This window comes from Porites lutea, chromosome 1, assembly GCF_958299795.1.
Source record: "Porites lutea chromosome 1, jaPorLute2.1, whole genome shotgun sequence".
In the NCBI taxonomy this organism is placed as follows: Eukaryota; Metazoa; Cnidaria; class Anthozoa; order Scleractinia; family Poritidae; genus Porites; species Porites lutea.
The window spans coordinates 50912945-50940575 of NC_133201.1; the positions used below are offsets into that span (position 1 = coordinate 50912945).

General features: G+C 39.5%; 3 protein-coding genes and 1 pseudogene across 3 annotated transcripts in view; 2 read left to right on the forward strand and 2 right to left on the reverse strand.

Annotated features, from left to right (window-relative positions):
* Positions 1 to 8504: 8504 nt before the first annotated feature.
* LOC140931786 (galactosylceramide sulfotransferase-like) lies at positions 8505 to 10296 on the reverse strand. The gene is made up of 2 exons (XM_073381525.1): positions 10292 to 10296; positions 8505 to 9664 (listed from the first exon to the last, which is right to left on the reverse strand). Exons 1-2 carry the CDS (start codon positions 10294 to 10296, stop codon positions 8665 to 8667), a joined length of 1005 nt encoding a protein of 334 aa, XP_073237626.1. The 3' UTR covers positions 8505 to 8664.
* A 3501-nt stretch (positions 10297 to 13797) lies between these two features.
* LOC140931797 (uncharacterized) lies at positions 13798 to 14238 on the forward strand. The gene has a single exon (XM_073381533.1). It carries the CDS (start codon positions 13798 to 13800, stop codon positions 14236 to 14238), a length of 441 nt encoding a protein of 146 aa, XP_073237634.1.
* Positions 14239 to 23384: 9146 nt separating this feature from the next.
* On the forward strand, positions 23385 to 24256 carry LOC140931805 (peroxisomal membrane protein PEX16-like; annotated as a pseudogene).
* Positions 24257 to 26984: 2728 nt separating this feature from the next.
* LOC140939745 (galactosylceramide sulfotransferase-like) overlaps positions 26985 to 27631 on the reverse strand; it is a 4449-nt gene continuing 3802 nt past the window's right edge. The window contains exon 2 of the mRNA XM_073388862.1: positions 26985 to 27631. This exon is cut by the window's right edge and continues 1073 nt beyond it. Within this exon, the coding sequence (XP_073244963.1) occupies positions 27537 to 27631 (95 nt within the window). The 3' untranslated portion in view covers positions 26985 to 27536.

A 27631-nucleotide genomic window follows, 5' to 3' on the forward strand; every position in this document is an offset into this window, starting at 1 on the left:
CCGAACGAGGAATAAATAGCTTTAAAGCATTCCAGTTTGGACAGCCAGCTCAAAACTTCCGCCGCTCTCTCTCTCTCTCTCTCTCTCTCCCTCTCTCTCTGGACGTACCCAGACGTACCGGTCTATGCGCAAAGTGAATGAAACAGTTGATTTTACACTGATTGACAGCCAGTTGTCAGATATTGAATAGAGGGGCGTCGAAGAGTTTTCATTTAAACAGTTTCAGATGTCATCTGCACGTCATATGATCGGCGTTGTACTGGGCGTTAACTGCTTGAAGTTTTTCCCAGCAAAGCGATAAAAAAGGAGTGTATGAGCCAGGAAGTGGGCGTTGTGTGTCATCTCCCAGCCAAAAATAATTTAGGTAGAAAAATCGCCAGCAAGCTATTATTCTTAACTAATTTCCAGCCAATTTTTATCTAAGATGCCATACTTCCCAGCCAGCATCACGATGCCTGAGAAACAGCATTTTTGAATATCGGCTCCACTGAGCACTCCTGTCAATACATTTAAAGTGAAAAAATGTATATTATGAAATGTTACTAAGTGACTGTTCTAATAAAACAAAAGTAAGTAAAAAAAATACAGATCATAAAAGGAGTCTTGCGGCTCTTGCTATAAACGAATTGTCTTTGCGTTCCCGACTTTGGTATTGCTACTGAACCTGATTTGAATCTTAAGTTAAAGCGGTGGCTGGTATTTGGCTTAGTAAGAAAAATTTGACTTGGGTGGTTAATATGCGATTTACAATTCTTTCTAATTTACGCTTTGTCGCCACGTTGCATCTGTCCTCTTAAGTCGGAAGGGATGTTCTTTTTATCCCGATGATATCTACCGTAGGCACCTGTTTTGTATAGACTGCTACTCTTCTGCAAGGTACTTCGGCAAACCGCCCCACACTGGGGACGCATATTCGAGAAGTGGGCGCATTTTGGTTCAATATATCGTGATGCCGATCTCTGTATGTAGGTTTGCTTTCCTACATTCCCTTAAAAATACCGTGATCTCTTGCCGGCTTCCTTCACTGTCTGTTCAACATGGTAATTCCAACATAGGTTTTGTTGCTTGTGTGGCGGTAAGCTTGAAGTTTTGTATTACGCTTGTGGAGCGGTAAGCTTGTAGTTTTGTACAGTCCGCCTGTGGGGCGGCAAGCTTGTAGTTTTGTATAACGCCTTTCTGGCGGTCAATATTAGGGAGTTTACGCAACGAACAATTCTACGGCTTCGAAAACGTCACTTAAAAAGTGAATTTGCGCTGTCTCAAACTTTATCGCACTTATTCCATCTCCTTTAATTCGTCAAATGTTGGCAAATTTTTTTGGAGTTGAATTCTAAAGGACTCAGCATCAAAGTTCTGAATAAGCTAGAATAGCAAAAAGAAAGTTGTTTTCTTTTGTTCCCGTCCTCCACAAAACGTGAAATTACGCAGTTTCACGTTGTAGTTGTGCAACGACGGCAGAGAAATGTAAAAAAAAAAGCGCGATGTAGGTGCAAAGTTGTTTTTTTGCTTGTCTAAACCTATTTCTTTTTTGCCGTTCTCGTTGCCGTCGTCGTCGTCGTTGTGTAAACTCGCTATTACGCCTGTGGGGCGGCAAGCTAGTAGTTTTGTTGCCTGTGTAGCGTCAAGCTTGTAGTTTTGTTGCCTGAGTGGCGTAAAGGTCGTAGTTTTGTTTATTACGCCTCTGGGGCGGCAAGATTGTAGTTATGTTGCCTGAGTAGTGTAAAGGTTGTAGTTTTGTATTACGCCTGTGGGGCGTCAAGCTTATAGGTCTGTAAAGAACGACTGCCGATGCCTTGTATTCTGCTTAGCCAATGCGTTTCGGGTCACGTGGTCCTAGCGAGATTTGTCTCGGATACGCCACCGAAATGCCTTGACCGAGAAGGCCTGGGAAGACGCCGTACAGGGACTAGGCATGGTAACGTCTAAACTTTTTACAAATCAATACTGAGGCCATTTTCACGATGGCGTCAAGAGGCAAAGAGTTCCATAATTTTGGAGCACAGAGTGAGAACACACGGTCACCATATGTCTTCAAATTAGAGAAAGGTACAGCGAGTAGATTTGACGAGGACGACCTCAGGTTGCGTGTCGGAGAGTGAATAGTTAGTAGGTCTTGAATGTAAAGAGGTGCTAAGTGATGTAAAGCTTTATGGGTGAAAAGCAGAATTTTAAAGGAACAGTACCCGTTACTGCGCATGCACCAAACTTTGATTTTTGGACAGGATGTCGCGAAATCAAAAGATGCGAGGAGAGTAAGAGAACCTTGAAAAATCCGTTTGCATCGCGCTTGGCCGGGTTCAATACGACACTAAAACTTCTCGGGATTACAGATCAATGATATATTGTTCCTGTTAAGTTTCGATTTGGACAAAATCTGGATTTTTTGGCGTTACTTTTATTGCCGTTGGCCGGAGGACCAAAAGATTGGAAGCACTTTAATGCCGACTGAAGGCTTATTTCTTCTGCTAGCTTCCATACAAGCTCAGATAATTGTGAAAGGAATACGTAGAAATGAAACAGCAATAATAAAGACTGTAAGAAAGAAACCATTGAGACATTGATGTGACTGAGGAGATCTTGTGGAGGGGAGCTTCGTGAAGCCGAATGTTTTGCAACGACGCGTTAGTTAAACTTTTAAATGAATCTCCGTACGGCCGACAAAATCAAAAAAGAGGCGCTACACGTTTAGAAAAACTAGTGCCATGAAATCATAATATAATTTTTGACTAACCTTTGTGATGATTCATAGGATTGCATTTTTATTTATGTATTTCAAACGTTTGAGGCTAGAACGCGAGCAAATCAGGCAGATATTACTGGACTTGGAACAATTGACCTCTGATACGAGGCGGCCCACTTAGCGAGAAAGTCGCGATGAGTCTTCGAACCGCGAGCCAAATTTTTATATAAGACGAAAGACTTCTTCGAAAGTCTAAAATATTACTTGAGAATATAAACAACAAATCTCCGTCGGCGGTGTGGTCCGAAAAGAAATCTTGTCGAGTCAATATGACAGTTTTATTGTCTTTTGAAGAAAAAACAGATGACGCTCCAGCGTGCGCATAATCGGGACACTGTCCCTTTAAAGTGCGTTCGTTAACTGGGAGCTAGTGAAGTTCTCATGTCGTAGTATCGGGGTGATACAGTCACATTTTCTCCCTTTCATGATAAGTCGTGCAGCACAGTTTTGGACTCTGAAGGTTTTGGGTAGCCCGTATAATAATGAATTACAATTATCAAGTCTACACCTGACTCGCACAAGTGTTTTGACACTTTCATCAGCTAAAAATCTTCGAATACGACGAATATGGACAATTCGTCGAAAGTGAATATAAATAGGTCTGGAATTAAAATTAATCTAAACTAAAGAAAAAATATAAACAGAAATAATGGTAAATATGTCTTTTCATATAAACATAAAACAATAAATAGGCTAAATAAAAAAGGTAGAGAAGAAAAGAAAAACTAAAGGAATAAGAGTCCTCACAACAGGATATTTATTGATGGTCACCCTCCCAATTACTACCTTCTAGGGAAATCGACAAAAGTTTGAGTTATCGGGAGTTCGAAGCAAATAACTCGTCCCGAGAGTCTGGTTCTAGTTAGGACGGGGTTAGCGAAGGCAACACCGGGGCAAAACGCACTGCGCATGAGCACAAAATTTAACATCCGGTCCGCCTTTTATTTCCGGTCTAGTATATAAACCAATTGCGTAAGCATAATATTGCCGTCGCACCAAGTAAAAAAGCAAAAAGGGAGAAACAGACCAAAAAGGGGGCGAAAAAAATCACTTCATTCGAAAGCTTATATATTTTTCTAGCCTCAAACTTTTGCACCAAATGGTTAAGATGAGAATTAATACCAAGAAATGTAAGATCATGCGAATAACCAGGAAAAAGCCACCCTTAGTTGGGGAGTATAATATTGAAGGCCAACCTTTGGAAAGTGTTAATGTGTATAAAGATTTAGGATTATTTACTGCTAGTAATCTTTGATGGAACCAACACGTAGATAAAATAACTGCTAAGGGTTTTAGGCTTGGTTAAGAGGACTTGTAGGGACTTAAAGGATATTGATACCATGAAGACACTTTATGGTAGTCTTGTGAGACCTTTAATAGAATATTCATGCGAAACTTGGAACCCTCATACTAAACGTAACATTGATAAATTGGAGGCTGTTCAGCGAAGAGCTACCAGATGGATCACTAGGTCTGATGATGATTATGATACTAGACTATCTAAGCTAAAATTGTTGTCATTATCTAATAGGAGGTTCACTAGAGATGTTACATTTTTTAATGTAATTAATGGGCATTATGATATTGACTTTTCAAATAAGCTCATATTTTGTAAGGACAAAAGTACAGGTTATAACTTGAGAAAAAATGACACACAGGACCTTATTCCAAATTTTAGTAGAACTGACGGTTTTAAATATAGTTTTTTTTAACCGTGTTGTAGATGAATGGAATGGTTTACCCAATCATATTAGAGAATCAAACAGTATTGCAACTTTTAAAAGAAATGTTTTAAGCTTTATTAAGGATAACTAGAACATTTATATTTCTATTTGTATATATTTTTGTTATATTTTAATTAGTGGGGACATCCCTAGTATGGGGCATTGGCGCTTTTAGTTGTCTCCTTCTCCACAACTTTTTTTTTTTTCTTATAGTAACGTTAGCTTATTTCATTTCATTATTTGCTTGTAATGTAGTGGAGTGAATCTGTAAAAAAAATAAATATTAAGTTATCTGTTTGCACCAACGGTGAAAATGATGTAGAAGTTTGCAGGTCGCCAGCGCTTGACAAGACGAATTTGTTTTACTGACTTTCTTGCATGCTACTGGTTTGGCATAAGTTAATTTGGGAGAAGGCGATAACTAAGTTAGTTTTGTTGCAAAGAAATAAACTCAACTGATACATTAAATCTTTTTTTTTTTAAAAAAAAGAAAAGAATAACAATACTTATGAAAGAAACCAAAATAAAGACGTCATCATTATCATTAACACTAAAACCAGGAAATAAAATTTTACTCCATTGAATACTTTTTTTATTATCAGAGAAAACAAGAACTCAAAACAAAAGATGGGCGGAATTTATAATAATAACAACCTCGACTTTGATGAGTGCTGTCACGAACACCCGCAGTTTTCAGTACCGGGAAACTAAACATGCCTATAAATGACTTTCATTCAAGAAAATGCCTATTTAATTCTTTTTCATGGTTGTTCTTTGGTTGAAGACTTCAATAATTTCAGACTGTGCGGCTGGGCTGCATCTCATGCAAACACGAGACTTCCAGCTGCTAAACACATGGCATCTAAAAGCCATTGAACCAGCTTTTGCTCTCTGATTCTGAGAATGAAAGAAATTAATAGAGTTGTCAACTTCCTGCCAACCTCAACAGTATAATTAGGGTTATGTTTCATGGCAATCAGAAGAGTTTCGTTTCAAAACACGGTAAAACTCACTGGTAAATAAAACTACAAAGCGATTGTGTGTTTTCGTTGTCCAAATAAAGCTCGAATCGGCCTTAAGACATGAAGACTGAGAAACTGAAGAACTGAAAATTAGAACTACAGTGTACAAGCTTGCAATGATAACTTTTTATGTCTCAGTTTCAGCCAGGTTACATGTAAGTGAAAAATACCAGTCAAAACCTTTGTTTTCGTGAATAAAAATCAGTTTACCTGACGCTCTAGCCAAAATTACACACTGAGTTATCATCATCTTACCTTTTCTGAATCTAATCGACTAATTGTTTCAGTGATCTGTGCCTGGTTATCCATAAAAGCAATTTCAATAACTACAAAATAGTCAAAAACACGAGCAGCATGAAGCAAAACAACTGAACCACACGCTGCACACAGAATGAAGTCGAGACCGCGCGGAAGACTTTGATCTGACTGGAAAGTGTGACTAAAAAAGAGACCGGAAATGCTCAACCTGGCGCATGCATAAACGTTTTGCCGCGGTGTTAGCGAGGGCTCGAGTTTAGGGAACTTAAGAACCACGACGACGACTTTGTCAACGACGACCGGAAGTGAGTTACAGTGTACTGCGCAAGCGCGACCAGTAAATTCCGTTGTCGTGGTTTTTGAATCGTCGTGGTTATCGTCGTGGTGTCGTCGACGACGCCAAATAAAGTAGAATCACGTCGTCCTGCAATCCACAAGCTTCGGCAGGTATAAATCCACTGTTTTAAGCGATTTTTGAAGTTCGATTAACCGCCCTGGGCGCTTATAAAATTTTTGGACCTTGTGGGCGCTTATTCGAGGCTGGGCGCTTATTAAATTTTCACCATTCTCAGCAACTGTAGTAGTATATTTTGCAACAAAACAGTAGATGCTAGTAACAAAAAGCGAAGATGTAACAAAGCAAGGTTTCTGTACAATACTACCCTGAAGTAAACTCCGTCTTCGGGAGGGTCTTTTATTATATCTTATTGGAGTTTTTGTGGGAGGGAGTGGGGTGGGGTGGGCGCTTTTTCGAGGCTGGGCGCTTATTAACTTTTTCTGCCTTTAGGATGGGCGCTTATTCGAGGTGGGCGCTAATTCGAGGTTGGGCGCTTATTCGAATAAATACGGTATCCTCGTAAATCCAGGTATCGTTCCTTTTTTCTCCTAACAAGCGATGTTGATTGAAAATTCGACTAATGAATTGATTTTGCTTCGAAGAATGACAACAGCTCTGGAGGCCGAGCGAGCGAACTCGTAAGTGATAAATTTATTTGAACGTGTTTAGGTGAGGTAAATCATATATCTTTAATATAAAGGAAGTAAACTTTATATGGAAAACCGCTATCGCATCAGAATGTCTCTTTTTCCAAATCTCAACTCTGACAGACACTCGTACTCGGTCAGCTCATTCAGGTTGAAAGTTGAATAATCTTCGTAGGGAAAGCAGGTGTTTTTCCACTCGAAAAGGTCAGACAACACAAAAAATTGAAATTAGATGTACGACTTTAAAAATAAGATCTTGCATTGTTTTAAAAGACGCCGTTGCGAAAAACTTTTTTGCGAACGAACATCACAGTTTTACATCTGTGTTTACATCCAGTGACGTCGTCTTCGACCTACCGACAGACTGCATAAAAGTTTCCTTTTTCCCGCCGAAACCGACGTTCTCGTTCCAGTCTTTTCCCAATCAACAGACGTCGTCGTCGTCGTGAACTTAGACGTGGTACTTAAGTTCCCTTTTATTTATCGGGAGACGACTGAAAATTCTGCGGGAAACTCAGTGTTCTACTGCTTTAAAAACAGTTCTATTCGTGGGGAATTTTCGGGTCTTGCTACAATGACTTCGGCATACGGTAAAGGATGAACATTTTTATCACTTTCCTCAGAAAAGGAATTTGACGACATACTAATTGATCCCAACTGCAGCTAGTCTGCTACACAGCCGTTTTTAGTGTCGTCACGCAACGTGCCTCCCCACAATCGAACCACATTCCTTACGCGCGGTTAGCCAATTAGAATTCAGCTCCCATTTTTTGGAAGGTGTTCGCGCCATGTTTACGGTACAGTGACTGCTTTAATCACAGCTTTGCTTTTATCGGTGCCTTTTGTGTAAATGACATAACAATCAAGATCAAAATCAAAATCCCGTATGTTGTTACTCTATGTATTCATATGTACCTGTATGTACCCGTGTGCTACTCGTATACGGTTACCCGTATGTACCCTTGTGGTGTTTTTGTCAAGATTAAGTCCCACATGCCATTTTATCTCAGGAAGTGCGAAAATGAGAAGAACTTGAGTACCATGCACCATCCGCTTTGTGATGTACAGATCTAACGGGTTGCGTGGTAAAAAAAAGGAGCAGAAGAAGCAGAAAAGGAATACCGGGAAAGTTCTCATAAAGCTGGACATAGAAATTAAGCGGGTCAAAGCGATGAAACCTCAGTTGATGTCACATTGCCTTTACAATCTTCTTTGCAAAGCCATTTTGAAAAGACTGCAACTGTTTCATCTGTGTTGTAAAACCTGGCTGATCTCCCCAGAACACATCTGCATAATCCAGGTGTGGTAGGACAAGGCCATCAAAGTATACCATTAAACTTCTCTCGTCCAGCACTGAGGTGATAAATCCGGTTGAACACTGAAAGTCGATGCCCTCGCTTTTGTAAGATGCTATTGATATGCATCTTCCATTTCCATATCATCCACTACTACCCCTAGACACTTAACAGATGGAACACGATCTATTTGTCTTCATCAGAAAAAAAAACTGAAAGTCATTAAAATTGTTCCTCCATGGACTTGTATTGCTGGCAACTTTGATACGCGCGGGGTGGAAGGGGGATCACAAGCACAAGATCATAAACAGGTCAGTCGCGCAAAGGTACAGTGTCTGAACTATTTTTGCAAGTGTGGCTGTAGCGTTGTTTTACTAGTTTTCTTTTCTTCTTTGTGAAAATAAATAGTTAAGTGTTGTAAACAAGGATTAGCTTAATGATCGCGTTTGAAACTTGGAGCCAACAGTTTTTTCGCTACGATGATTAGCTGATAGACATTAGTTTATGAAACGTCAGTAGAGAAAAGAATTGTGTTACAGCTACGTTCCTGTCAATGATTCATCACAATATACTTCAATCAACTGCTAGTAGGTGCTGATACAAAACATATACCGCTCTGTCTTTCTTATTTTCACAGATTTCTATTCCTCTACTGAAGGCAGTGCAGGAACAGGAACATATCGCAAATCCTTTGCCACTTGCCATCCAGTTTCGCTTTTAATTTTGTCATGCTTGTCAATCCCAGTTTCCCTTAGTTTCGCCATACGTTTTCTCCTCAGAGATGCGAGGAAATCGTTCTCCGTTCTGACTAAGTTTTCACAGAGGCGCTTTGAATTTTCATCAAGATCCTTTCTAACTGTATAGCCCTTTACAAATTTGTTATGATAAGCTCTTTGGATTCGAGTACCGTTGATTAAGCATGATTGCTGTATTTCTTGTTTTCTCCGACGAAAAGTACCCAGTTCCTCATAAAAGTTTGGTCCTTCTTTCTTGACTCTTCTCCAAAACGTTGCGTTAAAATAATCGAATAACAAAACGTCTGCTTTATTCCATCGCCTTATATTTTCTTTAACTCTTGCACTTAAACGAGTAGCTTTTTCCTTGTCTTGTCGCTCATTGAGCTTTACGTACAAAATGTCCTCTATCTTCCAACATAGCAATCTCTTCATTAACAGCAGCGACTCGTCAAAGTAGTCCATAATCATGACAAGATCAAATTCCTTGTCTAGGAACTGAATGTACTCTTTAACGGCTGTGAGATTTTGGAAATACTCAAAACTAAATCCCAAATCAAACATCATGGGATTTCGTGCCAAATACATCATCATATCCTTGCGAGAATGGTTATAAGATTGTATTGGTTTATCTAGAAATTTTTCCAAGGAATCGGGCGCAGCTCCCAAACCAAACGATTTTCCCAGCTGAGCAAAGTTGAAAACAGACTCGTAGTTGTCTTCAGGGTTTCTAAGAATTGTGACGTACTTGCTAGTTTTTCGTGGAAAAAGCCAGTTTATTGGTTTCTTATTAAATCTTGCATGACTGCAGAGTATATCAGGAGCTTTGCCAAACATACGGAGCGGATGGAAAATGTGAAATTTCTCAGGCCAGCCAAGAATGGTGTACATTAGTAGTACATTAGGCCTGGAAAACAAATAGACCTATTCGAATCACTAACTGAATGCCTAAATCACTTATATTTTTTACAGCAATCGGCGCAAAAGTGGTCGTCATTTTTTTCTACCCTAACTCACATGTTGCATGACTAACGACAGAACACGCAAACAAAACATTCCAGTCATGACACAGAGTTCTCTTTACCTCGCATACAAAAACTGGACATGTAAGCCTTTGGGGTCGTTCTATATAGGGAATTCCTCTGAAGTTGAGTTTGATTTAGTCCTTTGATTTTTGGTTCAGTGTGCCTAGAACACGTCCGCAAAATGTTTACGAACGGGCTTATTTATACCCTAGCATTTCACTACGAAAACTTGACCTACCGTCATTTTAACTGATGGGAGCCGTTGGATTCATTTTTTGAAAATTCTATATTGTGCGCTCTCACTGAAAATGGTGAGTTAGATATGGAGACAAACTTCACAAGTAATTATTATTACACATTAAAGAAAGCATGTGTTAGCTGCATATTCGCCTTCAGTTATTCACTATCACACCTATCAGCCTTTTACTATAATTACACATGTTGGAGGGTCAAATGGGGTGAACACGGGACCTATGAAACATTGACTACCCTTCCTTAACAATACCAACCCCATTTCAATCCCGGAAAATCCTTTTTAATAAAAGAGCACTGGGTTGAAATTTACTCCAACCAAAAGGCGATTAACTACATCTCACCTTCCAATATTAGAGTCAATGTTGAAACTCGCCCTCCCAAGCTACCCAGTTTACTCCAATTCTCTCCCTCTTCCATCCGTGACATTTTATGGCCTTTGTGACCTTGTTTTGATGCAAAATAACTTCTTTTTCTTATCCAAATCGTGCTATGAAAATAACTACATAGCGATAGATCAAAACAAGATCAACTCCATCCTTGCGACTCACTGACAACTATAAATTTAGCTTGCGTAGCAGGTGTCGAAAGGGGTAGGGGATAGGGATGAAGCAAAAAGGGGATGTGGATTTGGGAGAAATAGTAGCCTGCCACGCAGGCTACTATAAATTCAGTCATAAGCACATTAAACCAACCCATACAGGTAACCTACTCATCGATGCTCATAACATGACACATCTTTCCGGTTTCCCTAATTTTTCCAAATTCAGATAGAACGCCATTATTCTTCCATAGACCAACGCATCCCACGGAAACGACTTTAGGCGTCTTGTTAGTATAAGAAGTGGTTTTTTTTACTGACTAGTAGGGCATCATTCATGCAACGAATGATCTAATCGAACACTGCGTCACATTGACCTTTCAGGAATGTCAACAGTGCATTATTGTTATACATGTATTGTTTTCCCCTTGCTTGAGGAGACGCGTGAAACTCCAACAGAGTACCCGCGATATGACCCACGCGCTATAGACTACGAGTAGTCCCCCATTTTTCCTCAGGGATAGTAGAGCGAGCGAAACGCGAGCGCGCGAGAAAATTACCCCCACGCGAGAAAAGGCGACCGACCCTAAGCACAATCTTGGTTCTAGTCAAACTTCCCATATGACGTACATAAGCTATTACGGACCTTAAGTTAGGGTGGACGGTAAGGTGGAGGACAGCAACCGGAAATAAAAGTTGCCCGATTTGGGGCTAATTAGCATACATCTCAGCCATCCAACCTACAGTCAAGGGACATAAGTATTCGTCACTTCCAAAAAAGACGCGCGAAATTTTAACCCCGTTGTGCGCACTGTCAACAGGAAAGCTTGATGTAGGGCGCGCGTTTGGTCAATAAAGGCGGGATTAAATTAGCAAAAATAGAAAGAAAGAAACATCCGACCAAGAGCACGAAAAACACTGCATAGTTCCCGAAAGAAAAGAAATAAGAGCTGTTTGTGTTTTGACACCTCGCTTATTCAGTCATTCAACATTAAAGGGACAGTGTCCCGATTATGAGCACGCTGGAGCGTCATCTGTTTTTTCTTCAAAAGACAATAAAACTGTCATCTTGACTCGACAAGATTTTTTTCCGGACCGCACCGTGCAAAACAAAGCGGAACTGTCAAGAATGTTTAAGGTGGCGCCGTAATTAATACAAGAGCATTTAGCTGTGACAAATTTTCCGTCATAACTTTTTCGATTTCAACGCGATGGCTGCGAAACTTTGCAAAAAACAACAGATATCATTCGGCAATAATACGAAATATTCCGATTTCATTGCTGGTAAATATTTCTTGAGAAATTAGCGCTTAAAAGGACCCTACTGTTCAAAGAAAATCGCGTCTAGTAAAAAATTTTGCTGATATTTTTTACTGAAATTTCTGGTATCGGCTTTAATTGATATAATAAATATGACAGAGGAATTTCAGAAAAATCGTTGGAGCAGAAGTCCGTAACTAAAAGTCGCTCAAAATTCAGCTCTGAAATTGTTTTGGAATTTTAAAAATAAATTACTATCAGGAAGAAGGAGACACCAGTTTCAATTTTCGGGACAAGTAAATTCAGTGTTTGCTAATTCTGAAAACAGAAGCCGATTGCCTATCGTGCTATTCTTTAAAAGGTACTTTTCAGTTTTAGAAGCACTATAAATTGCTCCAAACTTTGCTCTGACGTCGAATGACTTGTTCCTCGACATTTCAAAATATCCCTTGGCAGTTTTGGTTCAAACTCCCGCTACATACATTTTGATGTATTGCAATGCATCCTCAACGGCTTTTCTTGCTGTACGTTGTTTCCAATTCGGGAAAAAGGTATTGGGATTGTAAGCTACCTTGTATCGAAGCTCAGATAGAACTGTCCAGCACCTTTGTTTATGACCAGAAAATGAGCACGAGCGGCAGCTCTGCGAGGAATTCGCACCTCAGCCAGGGGGGACGAATGACAATGATGCCCATGTATGTGAACCGATCCGTATAAACATGTATTGCAGACCAAAACATAATAATCAAGAAAAAAATACCCATTCATTGAAGGAAGGAGTGACAAAAATTTCCGAGTTGTAAATTTATTCACGGGCAGTATTTTAGGGATAATTTTATTTTGCACTGTGATGTTATTCGGTTTACAGGCATGGTCATCACTGTCGTTCGTCCCCCCTGGGTGAGGTGCGAATTCCTCGCAGAACTGCCGCTCGTGCTCATTTTGTAGTCATAAACAAAGGTGCTGGACAGTTCTTTCTGAGCTCTGATACGAGGTAGCGTCCAATGTCAATACTTTTTTCCTGAGTTGGAAGCAACGAACAGCAGTAAAAGTCGTTGAAAATGCATTGCAATACATCAAAATGTATGCAGCGGGAGTTTGAGCCAAAACTGCCAAGGGATATTTTAAAACTGTCGAAGAACAAGTCATTCTAGTTCAGACCAAGTTTGGGAGCAATTTATAAATCTTCTAAAACTAAAAAGTACCTTTTAAAGAATAGCACGATAGGCAATCGGCTTTTGTTTTAAGAATTAGCAAACGTTGAATTTACTTGTCCCGAAAATTCAAACTGGTGGCTCCTTCTACCTGATAGTAATTTATTTTTGAAATTCCAAAACAATTTCAGAGCTGAATTTTGAGCGACTTTTAGTTACGGACTTCTGCTTCAACGATTTTTCTGAAATTCCTCTGGCATATTTATTGTATCAATTAAAGCCGATACCAGAAATTTCACTAAAAAATATCAGCAAATTTTTTTACTAGACGCGATTTTCTTTGAACAGTAGGGTTCTTTTAAGCGCTAATTTCTCAAGAAATATTTACCATCAATGAAATCGGAATATTTCGTATTATTGCCGAATGATATCTGTTGCTTTTTGTAAAGTTTCGCAGCCATCGCGTTAAAAACCAAAAAGTTATGACCGAAAATTTGTCACAGCAAAATGCTCTTGTATTAATTACGGAGCCACCTTAACATTGCAAGAACGACTATCACGAGCGTTCTAAGCAAGTACCGAAGGATTGGCATAGTGGAGACTTTGACGCGAAGTGGCAGGAAAAGGAGCTTCACAAATAGAGACAGAAATGCTTTAAAGCGTTTGGTTAAAAGTAACAGACGACTTACCTTACAGGACATTACTGCAACGCTAAACGAGTGCAAAACAAATACTTTCAGCCAGAAAACCGTGGAAAGGGTGTTGCATTCGGAAGGATATAAAAGAAGGTTTAAGAGCGAAAAAGAAAATGGTGCTTCGGGAAGCGAATCGAAAAAAGCGGGTTAAGTGGTGTAAAGAGCGAAGAGGTCGGACAGTAGACAACTACTGGAAAAAAGAAATATTTTCAGATGAAAGTCAGATTGTGCTCGGTACAAACAACCGTGTTGACATTTGGCGAAAAGACGACGAAAAGTACAACCCACATCTTATCTGTTCTCGCTCTGAACGAAAGATAAGTTTGATGATCTGGGGATGTATTTGTTATGATGGTGTTGGAACTCTGACTGCAGTTGAAGGCAACATCAACTCTGCCAAGTACATTGAAATCCTAGACAAGAACTTATGGCCGGTAGTTGTCTGGTATTTTGAAGGAAAAGACTACTTGTTCATGGATGACAATGCGCCTGTTCAGAGAGGCCACACTGTAGAAAATTATAACGATCAAAACGAAGTAACCTCAATGGAATAGCCAGCACAATCACTAGATTTAAATATAATAGAAAATATCTGTCTCTACAAGAAGAGAGAGCTACAAAAGTCCGCGGTAGATATCACTACCAAAAATGATCTCCTGCTTGAAATCCAGAGCGTGTGGCGGAACATCGAATTGGATTATATAAGAAACCTTTACCAGTCCATACCTGACCGCCTAAATCATGTAATTGAAATGAAGGGTCATCTCACCAAATATTAAGGTGATTTTAAAGTTAGGTTTGCCGCAAATGGTGTTAAAACTAGCGCAAAATGTAAACAAACGCCGCCATATTGAAGGTGACGAATACTTATGTCCCCCGACTGTACGTCGTCTGCACGTCGCGACGGTGAAAAAGCTGAGTGCGGCGGTGTCTCGAGAATGTGAGCTTTTTCTTCCTGTTTTCGTCTTCAAAACATCTTCATTTTAACAGAATACCGCTTTAATCTGTTGCTAGAGTGTCTAGTTTACTTCAAATGGTAAACCTTTTTCAATTACTTACTTAAACAATATTTTATGATATAATCAAAATATAACAGCAGAAAGTGGCACAACTGCAGGATTAGAATTCCCAGCGATAAAATAATCACATTTAGGTATTCTCTCACCATCTGAACATCGACTTTTACCCTTTTTTCCATTCACGAAGTTTTTAGTTCATTTTTTCTGCTTAAGTTGAAGGACAAAATGAAATTACGTGTTAATTGCTTAACATTTATTCGACAAAATAAAGCCCTTTATAAAGCAGGATGAAGGAACTTGTTTATTTTTGCGCGCAACTTGTCAATCCTATTGAATAATTTGTTCTTATTTTAATGAAGATGGAGTGGACTGAAGATCACGATATTCAGCTTGCTAAAGAAGTTCTTGTAACTGAGCCCTACCGCTTCAAGCCTGGAGCTGTGTAGGCTCGAATTCCAGCCGTAAGAACTGTGAAGCGTGCGAAAATTTGGCAATACGTAGATCGCCAATACGCTCAGTGGAGCGACGAACAATCACCTTCAAGCAACAAAGCGGTCAACTAGATTTCATCGTACAGGAGAACGAATTTCTCATGTGATATGACACCATCATAATTATAAAAGTCGACCAAAAGCTCTTTCTCTTTCAGGGAACTCATTCTCAAACCTTCAATAAAGTTAAGAAAAGTCTTTGACCGTCACCTCCACTGAAACTTAAAGCTTGTTTCTTTCGCCATGTCGACGAGGACCCTTCCCAACCTGTCGCGGCCAAAGTCACCGTCCCCAATGTAGCGGTCCACCTAAACTTAAGGTCGGTATTCTCGATGTATGATATAACAAAATGTTAAATCTAGTACTTACCTCAAATAATGGGTCGCCCGCCGACGAGATCCAAACAGTTCGTAATTAATAACAAAGTATACATAAATAAAACAGGCTGAACAAAGAAATATCCACAGGTAAGAAATGCGACTGATAAAACCCATGCTTGATATAAATCCCTAGACTTGCGCATTCGTTGTCAACGCCATTCATCAATGGCGGCCGCCACTCTCGACCCCAGTGCTTACGGGTTTGGGAATTATACTCCTCAGACTCGTACCCAGTCGCTATTTAAGTGTTTTTTGGGGTGAGAGAAGATTGGGAATTAGGTTGAGGCGCGCGCGGGGTCTCAACGAGTCTGGATACTTCTTACCCTTACCGTACATGGAAGAAATGGAAATTGCGGTTGGAAAATCAAATGGTTTGCACCGTTTCGTTTGGGAAGCTTCAGGAAATAACAGCCGTGTAGCCTGTCGTTCTCCCAAGATGTCAAATTTTATAGTCTCGTTTTTATGCACAAGATTTCCACCCAGATGGTTTGTTACCCCCGCAGGGATTTCGCCCAGAAGGCGAAATCCCGAGGAGGCACTCTAGTAACTCGCGCGTATATTAAGAGTGGTTGTCAGAGAAAACCGGGCAAAATGTTAAAAATGTCAACGGAGGGGGGTCAACAGAATAAGTTCATACTAACATCATAGATAGGTCTGGTGGAGTAATGGACAAATATAATAAACATAGGTTCTTCACTGCTCTTGTATTAGAGATACGAGCATCACTTTATTCGACTCCCTTGGACGCCATTTTTATAAGCAAATTTTCACCATTTTCTGAAACTCACAGAACCCTCAAAATTTAACGAGCGAAGTTTCTTTTTTGTATGCGATACAACACATCATAGAACTACTTTCTAAAACCATAAGATTTGTTAAGCAGCCACGGACAAGACTAAAATTTTCTTATTTTATCTGACCTAAACTCAGTGTCTGCAAACGAGCAAAAAATCGAGCATTTTTTAATTGATCTACAGCGCACAACTAAAACGACAGAACAACTCTGACAGCCAAATTGCAGTCTACTATCATCCATGTAACCAAAACACTAATAATCATTTTGGGCCATTGAAACAGGAAGAAATTAGAAAACTCACATTTGTTATAGTTTCCAAGCTTTTTCTTGCAAACAGGCCGATCCCTTCGTGTTTGTTTTAAGTCCTCTTCGTGAATTTTCTTCCATATTTCGCTGTAAAGTATGTTCAGCAGCTGGAGGAAATATCAAAAAGCTCGAAATACTGCCTTGGTTACATGTACAAAGGGCAAAAAGTACTGAACAACAGGATGAAACTAGAAAATAACAAAGCGACGCCATCTTGAAAATTCAGCACTCAGGAGGGACTGGCACTAGAATATAGTAGCTGTCTTGTCCGCAACGTGATGAATTACCAAATAGCTAAAAAACAAAAACAAACAAACAAACCGGCTTATCAGTTACCTACTACAGTCCTATTTCTTCTTCAATAACTACTTTTACTTAAATTTAGCTTTTTTGTGTTGTCGTTTTTTTTTTTGGGTGGAGTGATAGGGTGTGGTGAAGATGACCAACTGGCATGACTTTAGTCAGTCTTCATTTACTCTTCATTCACTTCCTTTTGAGTTATCCAGTATAAGTCTTTCTTTGGAATCTTTATAGTATCATCTATTTTTGCGTCAGCCTTCAATTACCGTCCATGTCTGAAGGTCCACTCATCTCCTGTTCATGATTTCATGATGCGCTTTTCACAGTCCGGAAGGCTTCGCCAGAATGGTACCTCTTTCAAGCATCAGATGTAACAAAGGGTAGGGAAATCAGAAGTTGAAGTATGTGAAAGGAGAGGAAAATCTTTCATTAAGTATTTTAAAGGGCCTTTTATTAAATACTTCGAAGAAACACGCCTTATGGCAATATCATTTACATGTTAATTCAGTTAAAGGTTACACGAAAATGGCCCGAAGACCTCCTTTCTTACCGATTTATTCTCACGAAGCATATATATGAAAAGGGTACAACTTTTTAATGGAAGATACACGAAAGGGGTACCTTTTGTCAAAAACAGTATATATAAGGGTAAGGGACTGGACCTCGGGGCGAAACCTCTCCGAACAATGCTTTATTGAGTAGCCTCCCACCCCCCCTCCGCTTCTCCCTAGGGCTTTCCACAAGTTGCTCGGCAACTTTTTGGCAGCTTCTAGTATTTCGAGCAACTTTTTGCGTTTCAAGCAAGTTTTTGCATAATTTCTGAGCAATTTCTCTTACTAGTTTTTTTTTTCCAATTATGAGATATCTGAGCAGCTCTTAGTGCTTAGATTAGCCTTGCTTCCATATTGCACAGTGTTTTAGTAGACAATTTATGAATTTCCTATGAAAAAGGAGGCAGATCCTCGCCTTTTGGGGGCAGATGATGGGCGCAAGATGCAGCTGGGCTGCTAGGTCAGAGGTTTTTTTGAACAAAAAGGCAAAATGAGGGACTTCGATTCACGCTTGACTGACACGAATGTCTGAGGTGAAGAAGGTCATTCAACAATTTTAATGGCTCATACTGGAATTTTTACAAGATTAATATTAATATTGATGTGTAGTCTTTACTCATACATTTTTTGGTTTTAATTGTGGTTTACGGGCTCCTGATGGCGGACAGACTTATCTAGCAACGCTAATTACGCTGCGAAATAGCACAAAATTACGTTTTTATACTCTACCATGAGCCATATTTATCTAAATCGGGGTAGTAGACCGTAACTGGATACCTTTTCCAGGGATGGGGTTGACTTCATCGAAATATCAGGGGCACCCAACGAGAAGATAGTTCAAAACCACTTAAACATAGCATTGTTAAACGTATTTTAGTATTTAAACGGTAGATATAGGCATATTTTTATCCCCTAGAAATTTTTCATCTGTTCGGATTTCCTAGCTGAAAGTCTAGTGATCCGAAAATTATAGGAATCGAAACTTATCTTTTCGAAAATTTCAGCCAGAAAAAAGGCTTCCGAAAATTCTAGGTGACCTTTTAAGGGTAAAAATCCGTTAAAAATGGGCAATTATACCATTTTTTACATGTTCGAAAATCCTAGGAGAGGCAGGCAAGCAAGGAACTTTACAATGAAATGTTCCGTAAATTCTAGATCGCAAATCGTCTTCCGAATAGATATTTTCCGAAAATTGTCGTTGGTTGCCCCTGAAATATATGTCATAGCCATTAAATTTGCTAATTTTAGCACATTTTGTGCTATCTCGTTTGAATCGCGCGCATTTTTTGCAACAGCGCCGTGGAAAAGATTAACAATCGAAATGGCGTTGGAAAATATCTCCCTAGGAGATGAATAAATTCCATTTCTGTCATCATTGCCTCCCCTGAATTTAAGGCAAGACCTTGACAATTTCTCTAAATGTAAGGACTGCTTATGTTAAACAACGTAGTGAGAGTGTTTTTGACAAATCCAGTGACGAAGAGATGCAGGAGATGTCAATTCTTTCACAGCTACACCAGTAAACTAAAAGGAACGTAGTGGCTGTAAACGTCCTGGTGTACGACTTCTATCAATGATCAATATCAGCGGTGATGGAAAAAGTTCCAACTCGAGTTAACACTCAGACCCCTTTTGCAAATTTTTGAACGGCCAAAGACTTGCACGGATCCACCTTTTCTTTACATGCGACCGGCGGAACCGTGAAGTTTTTGAGCTGCAAACAGTACCGCAATCTGGAAGAGAATTTGCGCGTTCCCTCTACACGTGGCGTTTATCTTGTGTGGACTGTGCAAAGAACATTCTGAAAAAGAAGTGAGCAGGAAAAACAATGAGGGGAAGGGGTGCGGAGTGAGAGTCGTAAAAACTCCTTTAATGGTACTTTTTAACAAAAGCTCCTTTGGGATCCTTCCGGTATACCAGATTCTATTCTGGTAAACGCTAGGAATAGTTTATTTTGACAGCTCTTGTCAACATTCGAAGGTCTATTGCCTTATGGAAATGCGAAGTGACAGTGATGGGATCATCAGTTAGAAGGCTTACTTTCAAAAAAGTACTTCGTCCACTGGCTCTCTTGGCCGCTTCGCGGCCTAAAATGCCCTCTCCGCAGAACTGATTCAACTGTATGTACTATGTTTATTTTAATAAACAGTTGGTAATAAAAATTATTACAAATTTTACAGCAAGCAATATCCACTGCCCGCGGTTAGCCCGCACGCTTCGAAACTCGCGAGGTTAATACATAGCAAGTCTAGCTAGCTCGCATGAGAGCGAAGTTAAGTGATTCATAAAGGGACAAAATAGATCTTGAATATTACCTACATTCACGGGACACCTCTAAATGAGGAGGGAATGAAGCAATGCCAGTTAATCACCAATTAACCTGCGATCAGGCGTTCTTCTAAAGCTAAATTCAACTAAAAGAAGTAATCGAAGAAGGAATAAGACTGGAGTAGGTCGCTGATAAGCTGGTTTGTTTGTTTTTTGTTTTTTATCTAACTGGTAATCAGGAGCCCATAGGCTCCTGGTAATAGTTCGTAATAGCCCACGTTCGATAAAGAAAAATTCTAACATGAATTCGACGCTTTCTGGTTACATTTCTATATTAGGTTTGGTTTTCTATTAGCCTCCCCGCAGACGTCCTTTGGGGTTCGTTTGTCACGCATTTATTTCTGTCTGTGGGGAGGCTAGTTTTCTATGTGCTCGTGTAAAATTTGCAATTTTTGTTAGATATCGAATGCAGCTACTAGTGCCAGTCCCTCCTGAGTGCTGAATTTTCAAGATGGCGTCGCTTTGTTATTTTCTAGTTTCATCCTATCGTTCAGCACTTTTTACCCTTTGAACAAGTAACCTAGGCAGTATTTCGAGCTTTTTGATATTTCCTCCAGCTGCTCAACATACTTTACAGCGAAATATGGAGGAAAATTCACGAAGAGGACTTAAAACAAACACGAAGGGATCGGCCTGTTTGCAAGAAAAAGCTTGGAAACTATAACAAATGTGAGTTTTCTAATTTCTTCCTGTTTCAATGGCCCAAAATGATTATTAGTGTTTTGGTTACATGGATGATAGTAGACTGCAATTTGGCTGTCAGAGTTGTTCTGTCGTTTTAGTTGTGCGCTGTAGATCAATTAAAAAATGCTCGATTTTTTGCTCGTTTGCAGACACTGAGTTTAGGTCAGATAAAATAAGAAAATTTTAGTCTTGTCCGTGGCTGCTTAACAAATCTTATGGTTTTAGAAAGTAGTTCTGTGATGTATTGTATCGCATGCAAAAAATAAACTTCGCTCGTTAAATTTTGAGGGTTCTGTGAGTTTCAGAAAATGGTGAAAATTTGCTTATAAAAATGGCGTCCGAGGGAGTCGAATAAAGTGATGCTCGTATCTCTAATACAAGAGCAGTGAAGAACCTATGTTTATTATATTTGTCCATTACTCCACCAGACCTATCTGTGGTGTTAGTATGAACTTATTCTGTTGACCCCCTCCGTTGACATTTTTAACATTTTGCCCGGTTTTCTCTGACAGCCACTCTTAAGGAAAGTACTTACAGTTGAAATATACAGTCATACAGTCAATATAAAAAAAATCTCGATTTGCTTGAACAGGGGCCGCGAGGAATCGGTAGGTAATGATGACGTTTCTATTGTTTGCGCCACAAGTACGAAATGGTTAGGATGGCGTAAAGACAGAAAATGCCAAAGGGACCGCTCAGGTAGATTTTGTGCTATTTATTGTGCCGTCATACTTCGATAGTGTTACCCTTTTGCGTTACGCAGTGACATTCTGTGGAGCAGTTGTTGTTGCCGGGGCCTAGCCGAAGGCTGGCACTGGTCATAAAATGCAACGCGTTTCTGTCTTTTCAAAGTTACATTGTTAGGGATATATCGCTGACTGAGATATATCGCTGGCTCGTTACTTTTGGGAGAGTTCGCTGAGATATATCGCTGGTTCATTGAAATCTTATCTGCCATTTTGAGAAGCACGAGGTATGGAGGAGAGTCAAGAGAAAGATTATAGCTTTTTGGGAACGACACGTTCCCCAACCTTTATGATGTACTAGTTTATGAGCGAAAACTTGAGAGTGAATATTTGGAGAGAAAAATTTACGAGCGATCGCTTAAGAGTGAACCTTCCATCGAGAAAATAAGCGACTTATCAAAGTTATCTATATTGAGTGAACCTTCCATCATGAAATTTATCGAGAATCAATGCGAACACTTATCAAAGCTAGCTTTATATCATCTTAAAAAACGTGCTACAAGGCGATCTACACGTGCTCGTGAACCGAGCAGAATTCGACTACTATTTCTAAGAGGTCTCAATTAACAAGAATAGCATGTTGAAGAAATTTGTCTTCAAAAAGATTTCAACGATTTACATACTGAAGTCTTCAAAGCTCCATCGCTATGTTAATAAGGTGAGGAAACTTTATCATGCACGATATAAATGTAATAACAAACGGGCTCCAAAGATAATTAACTTCAATAAAATGGCTATAGCCAAGAAAGTTTATTTGTTGTCTTTCTATACTAGCAGGCAGTATCACAGGATAATGAAACTAAAATGTAAAGCACGTCAATATTTATCATTGTTTTCTTGCAATTGTGTGAGTCATATGACCAATTATGTGAATTTCAAACTAAGTAAAGATGTTGAGAAGAATCCAGGACCTAATCAATACAACACTGATCATCATGAAGTAATAATTAGACCTTTTATGCAAAATCACAGCTCAACAATGCGGTTGATCTCTCCTATTTCTTCTGAGAATTTGATGAAGTCAAGATTAGGTGAACTTGGTTTACAATCAATAGATGTTGGCGGTGCAGGTGATTGTTTCTTTAGATCTGTATCACGTTAGCGACATGCGAAAACTCTCAACTGTTCAAAATTGGGGATTCCCTAACATTTTCTCTTTTCACATTATTCATTACACCTTGTTTTCATCTCTAAAGAATATTTGCAATAAAAAAGATTTTCATGTCGCCCGACAAACTTGTTGATGAAAACGACCCTTCCACGTGGGTTGCCAACACAAAAGTGGCCCCGGTAAAATTCACGAAGTAATTCTTATTTTGAAAGTTATGCACCAAAAGACACTCGTTAAGCGCAGATGAGGTTATAAGGTGCGTTTAACTGTGTATATATAAACACTTGGAGAGTCAGACACGAGTACACAAATCTTTGATTTATATTGGAAAGCTTGCCAGACACTCTTTCTCTCTCTTTGACCGGAATAAGACTCAGCCCCAAACAAGCAAGACGAGTGAACAACAGCTAGTTTATCACTAGCACGATTACAGAAATTCCCCAACAATCAAATTCTGTACTGACTTATTCCCTGCTCACAGATGTCCTTGCGTTATAAAGTTTCAAACAAGACTAGAATGTGCGAGAGTGAATGGATGAAACTGAAATAAAATGAACTGAATGTAAAAAGTGAAAGAGAAATAGCGAAAAATTCAACTTCTATAAAACTTTTCTTATCGGGTTTAGAATAAACTATCCTCGAAACTGAGAATGTTTTGATCAAAGCTGTGTAAATCGAGCTGAAACTGTGCATGGAACCTTGTGTTTCCTGTATTTATCTCACCTATTGTATGGAATATGTGTAAAAATCTTCATTATGAATCGGTATATTTTCAAAGAGCCACACAACGACCAAGAATACTATTGACCGACAATATACAGAACGGGGGCAGCTGTAGTGTCAACTATTACTAGTATAAATAGGAACCACCCTTAATTACTCATACTTCAAACCCCACCCCTGCCAAAACAAAAAATTGCCAAAACAGACTCGTGAAAAGCCCGAATATTTAGTGATGCGCAAAAAAATGATCAAAATCGTAACTAAAATGCCGGAAGGACGTTTCCTCTCGAATCTACTCCAAACATCGCAAGAATTGGTAGCGTTTGGGACAAATCACGTAAACCTTCTTTCAACAAAGTATCGTGAATTTGTTCTACATAATCCGGATACTGCTTCCAAGGTCGAATCTATTTTACATGCGTTATCGTACAATACTTCTCGGTAGATTTGGTGCTTTGGAAGCTCTCGCCGAACTCGTGTTTTCTTCATCGCAACTTCTGACACTTTTAAACGATGGCATTTTGCATGATAGGAAAGATTGTTGTCAAGGTGGGGTCAGAGTTCCCCAAAACACCGCGTTTTGCTGTGGTTAACTGTGGTTGAATATTTGGAAGTGTTTATCGAGCTCGGCGCCTTTCGTTTGTGGGGTGAAATTGGCAAGTGAATTGTGGTGATTGTGTTGCAGATAACAAAGGCCGCACTGAGATTTGTGTTGCTATTCAATATAACTCAGGTGTCCAACGTACGCCACTTATTCCTCCCCTTCATCGATCAAAGCTGGTGACGCCGGGAGATGAAACTGATAGGGAAAATGGTGAAGAAGAAGAGGCAGGAACTTCAGATGGGCGACAACATGAAGACACTGCTGTTTCACCAGAACCAGTCTGGAGGGGAGCCAGATCAGGAAGACTCATGAGGTCCCTCAATGCAACACCAACTGGTGGCTCATGGGTAACCGGTCAAGTCGCCCGAAAGTCGTTTCGCCCGAAGTCATATCGCCCGGAACCAGAGTCATGTTGCCCGAAATACATAGTCATGTCGCCCGAAACCCTATGTCATGTCGCCCGCAATTTTATCGAGTGTATAAACTTGAAGAAAAGTAACATCTCAAGTAAATCGCAAGGAATAAACTCATAAAATGTTGACTCGCTAACCTATGCAAATATGAAGTTAAACAAAGACTCCAATATCGCTGTTCATTTCAGCGTTGTTCGTTGTTCGTTGCTATGAACTAAGCCGCTCATTGTACAGTACAGATTCTAGTAATTATAAGCGAAACACTTTCAGATATCAGAATTTTTCACACATACTAGAAAAATACATCAAGTTCTCTTAGTTTGATTTATCGTGTAAAAAACAACCTGAAACTTTTACAGCGGTTTTTGTTGTTTATTGTTAACCACTCGAACAAAGCGTGTTAGCATCATTCCCCTTAGGATCAGACGCGGCATAAATTATCGCGACTTGTTCAGTTATTCCTTGTTTCTTCAGCCGGTCGCATAAATTTTGATCCGGTTAACCATATATAAAGAGGGTAAATTAATAATAGCAACCTCTTGCTGAAACAAGAGATCGTTACGCGTACGCAAAAGAATTATACAATGAGCCTTTATCCCTGTATCGAGAGCGGAAATGAGGTTCGACCACGCCAGCAAGCCCTTCAGTGCGACGATTGCGGCTTTTGGCAGCATCGTATCTGCGGGACTGGTATCGACCAAGCCGCTTGGCAGTAATCAGAGGAAGAACAGATTGGTTGTGCGTTGCATGTTCTCTTGCGGCATCGAACCCAAGTGACCAGGTTCCCGCTGCTGAGAGCACAAGGTAAGGAAATTTTAAGTCCACTGTTTGTCCCTGAAATAATTTTATTCTGAAACGAGAACTTAACCTTTCTAGGCCAAGTCTTATCTTGAACGGCTTTTTCCTTAACGAGTTTACGATAAAAATTGCGCTTATATTTTTGCTTTGCAGATCTTTTTCCAGAGTATCCGCCCCCTAGCAACATCAGCCAGTCAATAAATAATTTCTCTGGTGAGTAAAAAATATTATTACCTTAAACTTTCCTTCAGTAATAAACTCAACCAGTATAAGAAGCTAACTTTAAAACTTACCTCGTCCAGTGGTGCCTCCGCCATCAGAAACACAGTCGTAGAATGATCGACCATTAACTAGAACATTTCCACCTACATGAGTTGGTACCGATCAATTTATACTGATGTGTACTTTTCTCCTCTTGCTTTAGAAATCACACCAGATTACCTGCAGCCTGATGAACAAGAATCACTACAATCAACGATAAACGAGAGTTTCTCAAGTAAACCTTGATTACTTCAGTAAACCTCCAATGTTTAGCTTTCGAAAATACGAGTACGAGATTTCAAGCCTCTCCCCAAATATTCTTAATACGGACTTAAGTTGATGGTAGACTCTGTTTTTCGTTTTTGTGAAATGCTGTCTGAACTGTGACTAAAACCTTGTAATGAAAAGCTTTCATAAGCAACTTTTGGAATTACCCAGCTGGACTTTTCCTTTGTTTTTAAGCTCTCGTAAGCGACCACTCAGAGTCCTATTCAACTCAATCAACACTTAACTGATACTGCACACTTCTCTACTGGTTTGTTGATAAAGATCTTGGGGTCTATATTGGTCTAAAAACTGGACTTTAAGTTAAGCCTTGTCCATATCAGATTTTTTAAGACAAACATTTAACATTAATTTCTTTTGTTTTCTCTTTATGAGTTACTAATGAGTTTGTGAAGCTTTCGTAAGCGACTGGCCTCTATTTTCTCGCCATGCGGTTGTTTACGAGAGCTCATTCTTATAAGCATCCAGCTCAGACTAAGTTATGACCCTTTTTTGAGTTTCCAAGGTGGTCGCTTATGAGAGCTTCGACTTTATTATTAGTAGTCATTTTCATTGTGACAGTTAGGAGTAGGGTTGATTAGAGAGGGGGGAAGAGACTTGAGCACAAAGAAAACCAAACCAATGGCCAGAAAGCCTAGGAGTCATGTTAGAATGTTAATATATAGAATGCGGGCTATTAAGAGGGGGCCTTATAGAGAGATTGTGGTACTTGAAACTTGCATTTTACTCACTGGCTAATAAGAAATTTAGCCCCAATACAAGTTAAATGTCAAGGGGTAGGAAAAGACAGAATAGCATAGCAGGGTTTTCATTAATGGTGTAACATTACAAGAGACTACTTTGAAAGAGGCTCCACATCTGAATAAAAATAATCATTAGCTACCAAACATTAGCCAGAGAATTCTGCATAGTAAACAGAATTCTCCAGTCTCTGATACCTAATGAACATCCTGGCATAGTTAACACACTTAACTGTTCAATTTTCATCAAAACAGGCATCTAAGAAATAGACAAAAATTTCTTTTTGTCTTTAAGAATTATGATTTTTAACATTTTGATAACATTTCTATGGTCTTTAAGAGCATAGATGGTGGAAAATTGTTGTATGTTTGTTTTTCATCTGCCATTTCCCGCAAAATTTTCTTGGAAGGAAAACAAACTGCACCATCATGTCATTTCCATGGTCTCTTCTCTCATAGACTGTAGACTGTAATACTCTAGTCTCATGTTGTAAAAAAGAAAAAAAAATACTGACGTGTGATAAGCCTTTGTACTTAACGCACTACTCTAGTAGCTCACGGGGGGGGGGGGGGACCTTGGTGGCGGGGTGAGGCCCGCTGGTGCCTTACTGTTGCTCTTGGGTGACTATGAAATCTCAGTTTTTGTAAAGATATCAATTGCTGGGTACCCTTCTCTGGTTTAGAACGTTTGGCTACCTACAGCTGTAGAATTTTAAAAGAGGACATCCTTGGACTACTGAAAAAAATGCATAGCTTAGGTAAGGGTCTGTTTTCATACTCGACTCTTGCATTATATTGAGCGTAATCTGCAAACTAGGATCACATGCCATACAACTGCACTTGCTTACCGTGATGAGTTTAAGAGGTAATTGGTTCACTAGCATGAATGAAGACGCACCGACAGAGGCTGTTCAGCATTTTCTCTTTTTATTATTTGCAGCAATAATATACTTCAATCAACTGCTAGTAGGTGCTGATACCTAACACATACCGCTAAGTCTTTTTCTTATTTTCACAGATTCCCATTCCTTGACTGAAGGCAGTGCTACAGGCGTTGCAGTTATAAAGACGCTATGGACTTATTGATCACTTGTTTCCCTAACTGGCTTAATATACAGGAGCAAAACTGGTTGGTTGACCGAGCTATGTGTCAACGGTGTGGGGATTGGGAATTAACAATTAATGTCACTTAAAATAAACAATGAGAGAGCATAGAATTGTATTATGATTGCGTTTCTTGTATGGGCACCAGCATGAGAATGTGAGCTCTGTGAATCCATTTTTCTGCCCCGTACTGTGCTTTGACAACAATGGTTTTAAGGTGAAGTAAAACTTTTACGCATTATTCGACGAGCTCGAACAGGAACATATCGCAAATCCTTTGCCACTTGCCATCCACTTTCGTTTTTAA

Bases quoted from the DNA above. Each gene is read 5' to 3' on its own strand.
- LOC140931797 (XM_073381533.1), top strand. From the start codon at position 13,798: ATGGTGCTTCGGGAAGCGAATCGAAAAAAGCGGGTTAAGTGGTGTAAA.